At 38.2% G+C, this 15,243-nt stretch overlaps 1 protein-coding gene across 8 annotated transcripts in view; it reads right to left on the reverse strand.

Annotated features, from left to right (window-relative positions):
• The window catches only part of LOC140895606 (sodium channel protein type 1 subunit alpha), a 181,918-nt gene that overhangs the window by 36,573 nt on the left and 130,102 nt on the right, over positions 1-15,243 (reverse strand). For all 8 annotated transcript variants that reach the window (XM_073305722.1, XM_073305718.1, XM_073305720.1 and 5 more), the window contains 3 exons: positions 14,017-14,171; positions 12,920-13,093; positions 5,117-5,239 (listed from right to left, as the gene is read on the reverse strand). In XM_073305722.1, coding sequence (XP_073161823.1) covers positions 5,117-5,239; positions 12,920-13,093; positions 14,017-14,171 — 452 coding nt within the window. The remainder of the gene's footprint in view (positions 1-5,116; positions 5,240-12,919; positions 13,094-14,016; positions 14,172-15,243) is intronic.

Genomic DNA, 15,243 nt, shown 5'->3' on the forward strand with positions numbered 1-15,243 from the left:
ATGGACTATGTATTCTGGAATCGTGCCTCTGGCAGTGACCTGTACCTAATACCTTCAAAGAAAAGCAAAAAACTTCCAAAAATCCCACAATGCACAAAATGTTGTACAATACCCTATCATGGGAAAAATTTCTACCCAATCCCAACTGGTGGTCAGTTTATGCCTTAAAGTATGAGAACTGACAGCTTTTGTAAATATTTAATTTAGCTAGTGCAACTGCAGATGCTAATTATAGTCATATAATTTGTTAATATTTTTGAATTTTACTAAGTTGTTTGATTTAATAAGATCCTACAGTTCCCAGAGCAACCTTAACCCTGCTTTTTAACACAGACTTAATCATGTAATGAGTATTTCTGAAGGAATAATATAGAAAAAATGGGTTTTTCTACATCCTTTCCTACCCAATTATCTGCCAAGCAGTATGTCAAATTGACTGCAGTTATATGATAATGTAATGAAAGACACTATTGTAAATGCACATGGAAAAGGAAACAAAATAACTAGTTGATGGGGGAAAATTTCTCAGAATTTCCCAATTTTTGTGAAAATATAATCTTACTATTACAGTAATGTAGCTTGATTGATCTTAATTTCTTTGCTTTTTATTTAAGAAAATATGGCAAAAAGAAAACATACAATGTATTTCAATAAGTATTTAATAAAAACAATGCTTATTTCAATTTATGATCCTCAAAAATGACAATGAATTTTCATTAAAATCCAACCAAATGAAAAACCCTGATAAGAAACATCCACAAATTCAGCTAGGTAAGTTATTTCTTCAGACAGTTAAGCCATTCTTCTAACAGTAAAGTCAACTAGAATTACTGGCTGCTATGAGAATGAATCACAGAGTACTACTATATTCATTTTATGATTTTTGAAGACTTACAGACAGAATCTTGACAGAGTTAATTTTTGTACATTTTTGTAATTGAAGAGTTGGTCCCTAAGATGCTGGGGTCCTGGTTGACTGTTTAGAAATCTGAGTTGGTAAATAAGATCAGATTTCTCAAAGAAAAAAACCTCCAAATGATATAACTGTCTGATCAACAACATATATATATATAGATAGATAGATAGATAGATTTCCAACCAAATAATAATCTAAATGGAAGGGGAAACTTATACAACTGTTGATTGGTTCAAACTTAGAATACAAAGACCTCAAAGGTGATGAAAATACTCAGTTAAAGCTAATGTAGTTTAACTTGATGCATCATTCATACTGGAACCATTAAAAGTAAACTGATTAAACCTGGAAGACTCTGGGCTATTCCAGTGATATTCTCATCCATCTGGTGATGTTCTAGGGCTGTATTCAGATAATTGTGTTTTGAAAGTATATGACAATGAATGCATATTTTTAAATCAGTGATGTGCCTCCTGTGTAATGTTTCTAAACTTCAAGGATTAACAAAAGACAACATTACATACGATTGTTATTGGCATTTTGACTGCTAAGAATATCTTCATAAGATCAAAGAAAACTTCCATCTCTTACAAAGACAGGCTCCTATAAGAAAAATTCCAGATTGTAGGATGATAATTATAAGTTTGAAAATATCTCAGGACCTATTGGCAATATCTCAGAGGCCCTAATTCTTTCCATCATACTTTGTCTTGTTTTTCCCCCTTTATCTCTTCTGTTCTATGAAGGGTAAGATGATTTTATGAGTTACGTTTAAAGAAAGAAATGTGATGTGATGTCTCAGTTTTAGAAATGTGATCTGTGTGCTCATGAGGAGTTCTTTCAATAAATTGATCCATTTTTTCAGTGTATGCATTTTAAAAAACTCCAGCGAACAGGAAATTAAATAAAATATAGAGACGGACTATACAATTATCTATACCTGTGAATATTCAAATCATAGCACTTTGTGTGCTGACTATAAATAAAGTAATGTACTGTGGATACTCTGCATACCACTTTAAAATGTTCATAACTGCAAACCAAATATCTTCAAACAATGCAAAGCACACATGCTCTTTCAGGACTACATAGATGACAGATTAGAAGTTTAACTCAAACCCATTCGTGATAGAGCCAAGTGAAAAAAAAGAGCATCTAAAAATGTCTTAAGCACTGAAACTCTCCTCCTGCAACACTAGCTCTGATAAGTCTAAATAGCTAAACTGATTTTCACGAAGGTTGCCACAGAAAGTTATTTCTATGCTGAGATCAAAAATGAAAAATTTCATTCCCAAACGGTATTTTTTGGGAAAGCTTAAAGCAATTAAAACAGGGGTGTAGAATGGAATTATCAACTATAATAATGTTATTGGGACACACAAATTAGAACACTCCCCTCTGGCCCCACTCCATGTAGTAATTAGTCACAGAGAAAGGATTAAGGGTAGCAAAGGGGGGGAATACAGTACCCATAATAAAGAGCTGAGGGGAGGAACCAGCGTTCCACCCCCATCCAAGCTGAAGAAAGATTATCCTATATGAAATAGAAATATACAGTTTATTATTAATTAGGTATCTGTAATGACAGAAACACTTGGTGTTATGCTTTATAACTTAGTTGTATGTGGTACTGTCAATTTTCTTTTAAGTCTAGAGTGCTCTTGAAAAATAACGTGTTCAAGCCTCAACATCATTTCCCTGGTAAGGGAACCTCCAAAATATCTATTGAATTTTAGGAGTATATTTGAGACATCAATTACTGTTATTTAATTTTACATATTGAGAAATTGGACTGGAAATTTGAAATACAGTAAATGTTTAAAGCCATCAGCCAGAAATGTGCATAAAACATGCAAAACTGAAAGTGCAATGTGGATAATTTTTAAAAGTTTTCTTCTGCCTGATACTACTTTTCTAATGCAGAAATCAAGCAGGGCACAACATGCTTTATTCATGAAAGCTACATACAAACACATGCGTTATTATTACCTAAACCAATTAGACAAAGCAACGTATATTTGATTTTCTACATTTAAAATACTATATGAATTCAGAACTAGTGCAAGAGCATTATGTCACAAAGAGTAATAAAAAGCTTAACATAAAAGCAAGGGGTATATTCAAGTCTTAGTTTGCAGGTAGTTATCATTAATCTACATGCATTGAAATGTGAACATAACCCTAAATCTGTGACTGAGATTTAATTTAAATGAAAGCAATTCTTTACTTTGCCTTCCAGCATCTGGGTGGAGTTAGTTTTTTTGAAGTTCATTGTTTTGAAGTATTAAACACTTCTCAGAATACAATGCAAAAGAATCCTATTTCAGATGTTCTTATTCTGGCAAAACTCATTCCTGTGCACAGGGTAGCACACTCTATGGAACACTTAAGACCTATATTTTACCTAAATGGCTCATAGGCCTTGTGTTGGCCCTCTGCACAAGGAATAATATTTTCAATAGAGAATAACAAAGTTAATCTATAACCAGATTATATAAAAATATTAGTGAGCTGTGAAATGTATACATCAGAACCAACAGAACGGACTGAATTCATTAGGATTTTACTGACTTGGTAAAAGGTTGAAAAAGCACTTTTTGTTGAAATTTTCACACTTTCCCAATTCACTAAAACAGAAAACAGGGCATTACTAAAAATAGGATCATAATCTAAACTAGATTTCTGATATCAGATTCTTCTTTAAATTGGCACAGTTCCACTGAAATCAATGAGAATCTGAGAATCTGACTCCTGATTTTTTAAAATTTGTCAACAGTCTCTTATTCACAAAGGCTTTGTGGAATACATTTAATTCTTTTCCAGGAAATACTCTGCATCTTTTTGAAGGTGGTGAAAAACCTTAAAACTAAAAAGACACTTGCTGAATCAAAAATCAGCCAGTTTTGCCACAGCTCATTGTAGGTATAAGCAATGCAAGAAAGCAAAGAGGTTTAATTTCTCCCCCCAAATTTACAATTTCCTGCAAGCAGACAAAACAAACACTGCAGTACTTGACCCAGCTCTTAGCCTATTACATGTTGCTAATTTATCAATTCACAAATTTATAATTTTAAGGACTTTATTAAATTAAGACATGGTCATCTGAAACTGAAATTCATGAATCTAGTCATGTTTTAGTTAATAGTTGTGGGGTTTTTTGAAGTCTGAAGTAAAGATATGTAATGTGATACAATTTGAGGAACTCAATTCTAACCATCTGAATTTGATTTCATGATACTAGTGTGGAGTTATATCTAAACATTATTCAGACAGTACATTGCAAACTGTTTATTTTACTAGATTATATCTGATTTTGACATTATCAGAAAGCTGCTTCCTCTTATGTTTCCATGAAATGGAAAAATCATTCTCTTAAAATTAAATAGATTTCAATGACATGCACATTGGACTAGTTTATATTCAGCAGCTGTAAGGAATAGAAAATAGTAGACAAAGGAAACGCTAAGTAAAAAGAGACCATTTCTTGTATGAGACGGAGAACAGTGATTCTAACTTACTCAGAATAGGAACTAAATATAATGTGTTTAGTACTGAATAACAGGATTCTTCCTGGAGTCAGCTGAATAGTTACTATACAATAAATGATTATCTAATCAAGAAAAATAATCCAAAAATAATTCATATTTTTCTCATGTGTCCATCAGCCACTGACAGAAATAGATGTAAAACTACTAACTGGGCCAAATTCAACCCTGGTGCGATCGAGTGAACTTCAACAGAGTTACAACAAAGCTGAATTTGGAGCTTTATTTTTAATGAAAATACAAAGATCTGAATTTGTAACACGGAAGGTACTTTTTTAAACTGGTGCCAAATCAGATTCTTGTACAAACCTTGTGGTATGTTTATCAGCACCAAATTGTTCAAAATCCACTCATCTTTAACTCATTTTTAGAAAATCCGTTAAGAGTTAATATATTTATTTCTCTGATTATTTCTGTATCCTTAAAGAAAAAGTCCTGAGATTGGCTAGAAAGTAAAGTAACTGGAATGAACACAACTAAAGTATGATATTGCATATGGATTTAGGTGAACTGATAAAGCCTTTTGCTTATCACTTCGATACTCAGTAGATAAGAGGATAGTACAGCCTTTCTGCATGGATTTGTCATTCCTTATTCTGCATGCATTGTTTCTTTTTATGCATGCATTATTTCAGGTTCTTTCATTTTGTCTTACCCTCATCCCTTCAAATCGTGACAAGGCTCTCAGAGGTCTCAAAGCTCTTAGTGTCCTAAGAGACTTAATGGCACCAAGTTCCGAGTAACCTAATGCATTCGCTGTTAAGCTAACCAAGGAGACCTACATAAAAAATAGAAAAGCAAAAATTACTCATTTTGTACATACTACTATACATCCCATAGATGTGTGTTACAGCCTTCTCAAGAAGAATCTAAGTTAGAGCACTTTCTTCAGAAATACTTCTGCAGCCTGGAGAATATCTTTTAAATTAAGGAAAGAAGTAGGAGAAAAAGGAAGGAGTAGCATAAAGGAAAAATAGGGGGAAATGCCATAAGATACCCATTAATGAATACTGGCTGATACAAGGAAGCATAAATACTTTGTATTCTCATATCTTGTTGGTGATGCACTAAGATCTGAAGGAAAACAAAAATTCTCACACAGAAAAAAACCCTACAAAGGAAATTAAAGTGAACCTATTATTAATTGTCAGTATAGGTACTGATCTTACTCTTACACATTAAAATTTGATAACATTCTTAGAGCCATTATAGTGTTATAATGGCCATTTGATTGTATTTGAGAGCCACAGTCAACAGAGAAATGATAGAAATCTGTTAGGAATTAACAATATTATTGATCAACAGCTGATGAAGCAAGAATGATCCTCTGTAAATTGGTATGAAAGATCAGTCCCACAGCTGATTCACTTCTTTGCACTGACCATTCATTCTCCTTGACTTGCTCACTTTCCATGCTCTATCGGTTGAAATGATCATGGCTTACATGCTCTAAAGTAGAGAGAAGAGATGCTAAAAGAGTACTTGAACAATGATGATATAAAGCTCTCAAAAATTAAAGGACTCTTAAAGAAGTCCAATAAGGCAACAGATGGAGGAAAGAGATCTTTATTATATATGTTGAAAATCCAGTTTTATCTTCCAAAGCTTTAGACTTTTCTGTAGTAGTCTTGACCCAGCTTGCACTCCCAAGCCCTGGGAGAAGAGACGGAAATGATGTGCTGACTGACAGGGTCTGCAATACCGAGATGGTGGTAGCACTGGGAGAGAGTCCAGGGAGCAATGCAGAGTCCTGGTCCTGTGTGGGGAGCCTGCCACTTGCCTGGTATAGCAGTGAGGGGAGCCATGAGCAGTGGCAGATTGTTGAGGACTTGTTCCTGTGTGCTACTGGGTTCCTGGAACAGACCCCTAAATTCTGGAGGTGGTGGGCACCAGGAGATTGGGATGCGGCCCCCCTGGGGGCAATCGTGGTCCCTCTTTTCAATGCTGGGTGCTTGTGGTGGCAATGGTAGATTGTTTGTACTGGAAGATATGAACTGATTGGGGAATGTTTTGGGGGGGAGATTTGAAGTGGTTGTACCTAGAATAAGATCATAGCAAAAGGTTCTAGTCTGAGAGAGTGGTCTGAGGGCAGAAGGAGCTGGGCTGAATTACCTAAATTTACTAGCAATGGTTAAAACACATCAGTAAGCCCACAAAACTTGATGATGCGGTACCTCTGCCTTCACCATAAGTGCTCCCATCCGTTCCCTTGCTCACTCTAAAATTATGGATTTTATATCCCCCTTTCTAGCGAAGAGGATGGATTTGTGGGGGGGTCAGATACTATCTTCTAAGGAACCGGAGATTCATGACCACCATGTGGTCTGAGCCTTTTGGATTTTTGTTCTAACTCATATTCAAAGACTGATATGGAAGCTGCCCGAATCAAAGCCAGGTCAGTTTCCCCAGAATAATGATTTAGATGGACTTTTGAACTCTCTTTTGAAATCTACCACTAGATTGTCAGATCTTTTTCATGCATCTGCAGAATCAAATGCAAACTTTTCATCACACGCTGCCCCTGGTAGTGAACAATGTATAAGGCTGGGAAAGCTTATTGGTAAAATATTTACCGACATTTCTGAAATCAAAAAATCTTAATTGATTTCAAGATCATGCTGGGGGGGCCGATGGCAGATACAGCAAGATTTTAAATATACTAAAGAAAATTGTTTAACAGTTTGTGTGTTTTCAGTAGCTGGAAAGCTGAATAGTGGGCTTGATCTCCCTCCTGCACATAATCAGTGCAGTGGTTCTGAGTTAGGAGTTTTGGGTAATGGTATTGAAATAGTATTTTATTCCTGTATCCCCTTCTGCCATACCCCTTTCCAGGCATGTGTCCTGTGAGCCCCTGCTCATGATTCTAGATATTCATTCTTGCCCGGATAAAAGCTCCTCATTGTCTGAAGACGAACTTGATGAACAATCAACAGACACATGGTCTTCTTTCTCAGGGCAACTCTCAACACCATCATCTACTACACTGTTAGCACAAATCATTTTTACAAGGTCGGAAACAGAATATTGTGCTCATTGTTCGTCATCTTGAATTGTGCAACACAAAAAATCCCCTTAAGAGTCTCCTGAGTCTGCAGTGTTTGGAGCACAATAACTAGACAGAAAATCATCTTAAGAGTGTTAGACAAAGATACCCAGCAACAGTCCACTCTGTTGAGGATACCTAACAATCCCACATTTGAAGGAACCAGCATCCTTGGAGTACCTTCTACCGTAGGATGACTGTATGCAGCAACCATTGTCACTGCAAGGCATTATCAATTAGCATATGCACAGTCCTAAAACAGCCTAGTTGGATGGTCATTAGTTCATGAGTTATCATAACACATATGCTCATGGGGTATAACATTACCCCACAAATGCATTATCAGTTAGCATATACAAATGACATTTATGTAAAAAATCCCAGCTTGCTTGGTGAGGAAGTCATACTTACCACTATTAGAATACAAGATACTCTCACTAGAAGCAAACTTGTACATAGAACTAAAAACCCAGGATAACAGTGCAACACATCTGGGGTACATTTTTACCCAAGATACAAAATTTTTTCAATCTAAAATTAATTTTTTTTGCTGAATTATGTGTATGTGCTAGGTGACAATGAGCCTCAGATATTGAATGTTTTATATTTTTAGGAAAGCATGTTAACATCTTTTCTGTTCTATTCCAGTGAAGTCAGTGCAAAACTTCCATTTACTTCAATGGAGCTAGGACTTCACCCACAATGATCATAACCAACTTTATTAAAAATATCACGTTGTGCAGATTCAAAAAAATGCCAAAAAGCAGGAATGGGAGGTAGAATATTTCCTTCTATATTGCAGCAACACGGCTTCAGTGTTCTCCAGTATCTCATTTTACTCTGAGTAAGGAATGCATCAAGAAGGCTTTCATTTTCCCACAGCACTAATTAAGGATTTTGGACAAATTCAAGAGGAGATCTAGGATTTCACAATCTATTATACTGTAAAATGTAGCCCCTTCATATATTGTAACTTCATGCCCAATCCACTTAGCAGCTGTACACATCCTAAGCAATTACTTCCTAGCTCTTGGAATTTGGTGGATGTGCTATCATCATCCAAAGGTTTTGATGCTACTCAATGGTCAGTAGGTGTGTTAAAGAGCATTTCAGACTGCATTTTCCTTTCCCCTGTGATGTATATACATTATAAATGATTGAATCACTAGTCTGCACTTAGAATAAAGTGATGCAATTAAATGGTCATGTAACAGCAATTATATCAAATCAAAGTTGAAATATTAAAATATTAGCAAATGCAAATTCTAACCAATCAACTTGCACAAGATCAGAAAATAGGAAAAAGCATAAAGACAGAAGCAAAATACAACTAAATAATAATAAGAACTGGTTACTTACCTAACCTTACATTAGCTGTGGCTCTTCAAGGCATGTTGTCCATATATATATATGCTACTCTACTTGCGTCCCTTGCGTCCCTTGTGTCTATATGCGTCCCTTGTGTTTGAGATCAGAATCTTTTGCCCAGCAGTGTCCTGGGGCTATACATTCACCGTGAGTGTCCTCATGCCCTGTGTTGAGGGCATAAAGGGGAAACAGCCCCAACCACCACTCTGTTCCTTCACCAGTACCGAATCCAGAGGTTAAAGGACTTCATGGTAGTATGGAAGGAAGGTGCGTCATGGAATACGTATTGACAGCATACCTCAAAGAACCACAGTTAGTGTAAGGTAAGTAACAGTTTCTTTTTCTTTGAGTGTTTGTGCATATATATTCTACTCTTGATGACTCACAAGCAATGATGCGATATAAGGGAGGAGGAGACACTGGAGGGATCTAAACTGGATAACTCATAACAGGATTTAAGGCAGGTAGACATAATTTAGAAAGCTTCTGGGTTGATATAGCCTAGGCCTTCAATCTGTCTGCAAATGCAACAAAGAGTCTTGGGGAAACTCAAAATGGCTTGGTTCTATCCAGTTAGAATGATAATGCCCTAAGGACATCCAGAGTATCTTGTCTTGCCTCTTCCTGATTAGAATGTGGTTTCTGGAAGAAAACTGGTATATGGATCATTTGGTTCATGTGAAAACCTGTTACTACCTTAGATAAGAAGTTGGGATGGGACCTAAGGGTATCTTTGTCCCTATGGAATACTGCATCTGGAGGGTCTGCCATAAGAACTTGTATTCCCCCTAGTCTTTGGGCTAATGTAATTGCAACTAAGAAAGCTGCCTTCTGAGACAAATGAAATAGGGAGCAAGTTGTCATGTGCTCAAAGGGAGCCTGTCAGGACAACATTAAGATCCGAGAACAGAGGAGGCCCTTTACCCGAGGGGAAAAAACATGTATAAAGCCCTTTGGGAATCTGATCACAGTTGGGTGGGAGACTGTGTAGTTCTGGATGGGAGGGAGATATGCAGAGATGTCTGCCAAGGGCACTCAAAAAGAGACACAGAAAATCCTGAGCTCTTTAAAGACAGCAAATGTCCAGAATAGTTGGGATCTGGGAGTCTGTATAGAATAACTGAGGCTGTTCAGCCCAAATCATAAACCTTTTCTACTTGGCAACATAAACTATTCTGGTAGAATAATTTTTACTTTGGATCAAGATAATTTGGACATCAGAAGAACACGATTTCTCTATCTCTGACAACCAACCAGTAACCAGGCTGTGAGGTGGAGTGAGATCGGATCCTAATGGAGAATGCCCCTGAGATATTAAATCTGACAGGAGAGGTAAGGGTTTTGGTGGAAGAAACAATTTATCTTTCAGTGTCATTCTCAGTTGTTGTCTGTTTCTTTCATTAGCTGCTGTAACTACCAATGAGCCAAATATTGGATAAGTGAACAGGTTACTCAAAGCTGGTGGATGGGACCTGGTACCTCTTACCTGTCTCCTTAAAGGTCAGTGTTACTGATGCTAGGGTCCGTCAGATAAACTTTACTGGCTCTAATAAGGCTTCATCAATAGATAATGCCAGACAACCATGTAAAGAGGTATAGAGTATGTTTAAATGTCTTTGGAACTCTCTTCTACCATTATCACTGGGATTTCTAGAGAAACAGCTATACATCTGAGTAACTCTTGAAAGTTCCTGTAATCATCTGGGTGACATGGTACTGTACAGATGGAACAACTGCCTTGTCCAGGGATGAGGAAGATATAACAGCTGGTATGGTTTGTTTCTCCATTTAAGAGTGCTTCTCTTAAGACAGTTCTAGTGATTCAGGCTAATGAATTGCCACCTGAGACAAGTATCTGGGAGGACTCAAGGGAGGAGGTTGTCACCCTAGGAAGCTGTACCGATGAAGGTTGTCTCATGTCGTATGAGCCCCAAAGGGTTCAATAGGGCCATGACTATTATATAGATAAGGACCTGGGGGGTTAGGGAGGAGGGTGCTAAGACATGCGCCTGTTTAGATAACCCCTATCTGACTGGGTTATGTAGGAAGCTCTCAATCCTCTTTCTGATTTATAAGGGGCTCTTGTGGAATATATTGGGGATCCATCATGATTTTTGTTGGGAATCACATGAGGAGAAGGAACATTTCTTATCCAGAAGAGGGTCTACCCTATCTGGGGTACCTGAATGCATCACAGCCATGTTAGCTGGTTCTGCAGAGGCAGTTGGTACCACAATAGCAGTCATAGTTAGTTTCATGGGGGGGGGGAGAATATTTAGTACAATAGAAAGCAGTGGAGACACATAGGGCATGTCTACACTGCCCTTCAATTCGGACTAAGGGAGTGTGAATAGCAGTGTGCACTGAAGTCCTGCACTGTAACTCCCCCACCTGGACACTGAAAACAGGACAGTTTAGACATGCCCACAGATTCACACATTGAAAGGAACCACTGTGATAATCTATTCAGAACTTCTGTATAATACCGGCCATGGACTTCCCTGAATTAATTCCTCAGTCTCCTCCATCATTTGCAGATCTTCTGGTACAGCAAAGATCCTCAGTATAGAGAGTGATGATGCCATAAACCTTGGTGTGGAAGTGGGCGTCACTGGGGTGGATGGTGCCAAAATGAATAGTCCCAAACTAGCCAGCATCAAGATGAGCAGTACTGTAAAAACTGATGCCAAAGGGATTGACGCTAAAGTGAGCAGACCTGGGGCAGAAATTGGTACCATTGACTCAGTACTCAGCCTAATCAGTCTTGATCCTTGAGGCTGTGCCAAGGATGTTGTATGTACTGGGTTCCCTCAGTGCTCCAGTACATGATTCGGGCCATGAAGATCCCCTCAAATGGAAACGAGGTGGTGACTTATTTTCATTGGGATTTCCCATGTGAATATGTTCTTATTTTTCCAGAGAAGCAATGCTCCTTTTTTCTCTGAGGATCACTCAGTCCTACGTCAATCAGTAGTCATGGCAGTCTTAGAAGATGGGGTTCGGGAGACAGCTGCTGACCCACCATGGTCTAAACTACCTGCATGAAGCAGTCTAACAAGAATACCTTAAGGGGCTCTTCTTGTCCCTCTTGAGTCCCTTTGGAATAGGACTTACAAATAGAGCATTTATTGGGGATATGACTCTTCCTGAGGTAGAAAAGGCATTTAGGTCATCATTCTGTTCTTAAATCCTGGGAATTTAGGCTCAGACATGGCTAAGTCATGGTACTGAGAAAATTCTTCTCTTGTCAAAAATACAACAAAATTGTTCACTATGAACAAATTACCAATGGGCAAGCTATCCTAGCACATTAAACCTATACACTTTATCAAATACAAATATTTATACAAAATTTTAGGAAAAAGGTGCAAGAGTTTGCGGACACTGAGGAGTTTCATTTTGCAACCCTATTCAGTAATAAGTAACTGAGTGGCAGAAGCTGCTGCTCCATCTTTTATGCCATTGGTCAGATGCACAAGGACATTTAGGGCAAGTCTACACTACCGCACTACATCAGCAAAGCTGCACCGCTGTAGCGTGTCTGGTGAAGATGCGCTATACCGACGGGAGAGCACTGCCTAGTTGGCATAATTACTCCAGCACCGTGAGAGGTGGAAACTATGTCAGCGGGAGAGCGTCTCTCACTGACATAGTGTGGTGTGGATACTGCTTAAGTCAATGTAACTTAAAATGCTTGGGGGAGGTGTCTTTTTCACATCCCTGAATGATGCAAGTTACATTGACTTAAGCGGTAATGTAGACGAGCCCAGAGGGTGCATGCACAGTCCCAACTGACATTACTGGCCAGCTGATTCCGATCTTGGTAACATGGAACACACATGTACCGAGAGTGGAATATATCTGGACAGCTTTGAAGAACTCAGGATTCTGGTCAAATCTTGAGTTCCTATGTGACTTTTAAAGAATTTTTGCCTACAATACTTTGGCATGACTAATATCAAGAGTATAAATATTTTGTTAATGAGTTCTATAAAAAGGAGAAAGTAAGAGAAATATAAACAAATACTTAGAAAATATATCACATACATCAACAATTAGGAAGTCCAGCCAACACCAAGCATTAGTGAAGTATGTTTGATAGCCATATGCCACCCACTTGAGCAGCATTTCCAGAATGAAGATGTACGTGAAGACCTTGTCAGCATATTCCAGCATGGTTTTGATAGTCTTGCGCTGCTCTATATATATGTCTTCAAAAGCCTAAAAACAAAAATATTCAAATGTGTTTAGGGTTCAGTAATGTTATAGTGTGTAGTTTAGGTTGCAAAGTTAAAGAAAATAAAACAAATATTCTCTCCCTAAATACAAAGTCGGGGGGCCTTAGCTTTCTTCTACTTTTCTTTCTCAGATAAAAATCAGGGTTGTGTACTGAGTTAACTGTGGAAATGTATTTGTCCATAGGTAAATCATATAGAATGCAGCCTATTAGGTTTCATTCTTATCTGTTGATTTATCTATCTATGGTCTTTATATGGCCCTGATTACTACAGTGTCTGATTGCCTCACAGTCATTAATGAATTTATCTTCATAATACCCCTTTGAGGTAGGGAAGCGCTATTATCTATTATCCCCATTTTTCAGATGGGGAAACTAAGACACAAAAAGACTATGGGCTAGATCTTTAAAGATATTTAGCACAAACTGGGGGTGAAAGCAAGCCCAAATAAATCATACATTAATTATGTTTTTCTTTCTCCATATATTGCACTATGTTTGCAACTCGATGGTCCCCAGCCCACCTGCCTCAGTAATACCTTCTTGAACTCCCTAGTCCAAACACTGAATGATGACTGTACCTATGTGGATATGCTGTGGAAAGCAGACTCCTTTTGCCTCCTTTTCACGTTCACAGCGTTAACACTAGTGTGACCATCATTTGGCCCTCACTGTTTAAAGATAACACATTTGTTTTTTTATCTGATGAAGTAAGCTGTAGTTCACGAAAGCTTATGATCAAATAAATTTGTTAGTCTCTAAGGTGCCACAAGTCCTCCTTTCCTTTTTGCGGATACAGACTAACATGGCTGCTACTCTGAAACCTGTGCTAAAAACTGTTTTTGCTAAACCACATTTTAAAATATTTTCCCACAGAAACATTGCACTTATTTCATGTTTCACTCACCAGAGCACCACTACTAAGGAGAATCATGAAGACAATGAAAGTCTCAAACCAGTTGTGTTCAACTATCTTGAAGCAGGTTTTCCTAAGATTCCACCATTGTTTTCCTCTCCCCTCTTCTAAGCTGACTTGACAGCACTTGAACCTTCGTACACAGCCTGTAAAACAACATACATTTTGAGAAGGCAAAATAGAGAAGTGATGCTTAAGGAGATAATGTCTGATTATTTATTTGACTAGTGGTACAGCCATTATATTTCCATGTACTTTATGGCTATAAGAAAATCTAAACTCTGATAAATACACTTTCAAAGCCCATTTTTCAAGAAGTAAAATTAAATGTGGTTAATAAGACAACTGGTATTTAAAATCAAATGAAAGAATGGGAAAGTGCAGTAACTCCTTGCTTAATGCTGTAGTTATGTTCCTGAAAAATGCTACTTTAAGCGAAATGATGTTAAGCAAATCCAATTTCCCCATAAGAATTAATGTAAATCGGGGGGTGGGAGGTTAGGTTCCAGGGAAAATTTTTTTGCCAGAGAAAAGACATATATCACACACACACACACACACAAAGTTTTAAACAAACAATTTAATACTATACACAGCAATGATGATTGTGAAGCTTGGTTGAGGTGGTGAAGTCAGAGGGTGGAAGAGGGTGGGATATTTCCCAGGGAATGTCTTACTGCTAAATGATGAATTAGCACTCAGCTGAGTCCTCAAGGGTTAACACATTGTTGTTAATGTAGTCTCACACTCTACAAGGCAGCAGGAATGGAGAGAGGGGAGACAGCATGACAGAGACACACACCATGTGTGTGAGAGAGACATGCATTGCCCCTTTAAGTACACTGACCCCACTCTAAGTACACTTCCTTTTTACATAGATCAGCAAGTTGAGACAGCAGCTGCTGCCAGCAAGCTCCCTCTGTCCTGAGGGCCTGTCGTGTCCCCAGCCTGCTCTGTGGAGATGGCCCGATGGGGTAAAGGAGCGGGGGGTGCAGGGGGACACCCTACATTAACACCCCTCTTTTCCTCTTACACAGCAAGCAGGAGGCTCCCGGGAACAGCTCCAAGGCAGAGGGCAGGAGCAGCACAGAGCAGAGGGGGGAGGGACAGCTGAACTGCCCGGCAATTGATAGCCTGCTAGGCAGCTGCCCAGGGAGCGGGGAGCCGATGGGAGGGTGAGGCGGGGGGGATTTGCGCTGCCGGTGCATCCTGGTTCCA

This window comes from Lepidochelys kempii, chromosome 11 (assembly GCF_965140285.1).
Source record: "Lepidochelys kempii isolate rLepKem1 chromosome 11, rLepKem1.hap1, whole genome shotgun sequence".
Lineage (NCBI taxonomy): Eukaryota > Metazoa > Chordata > Testudines > Cheloniidae > Lepidochelys > Lepidochelys kempii.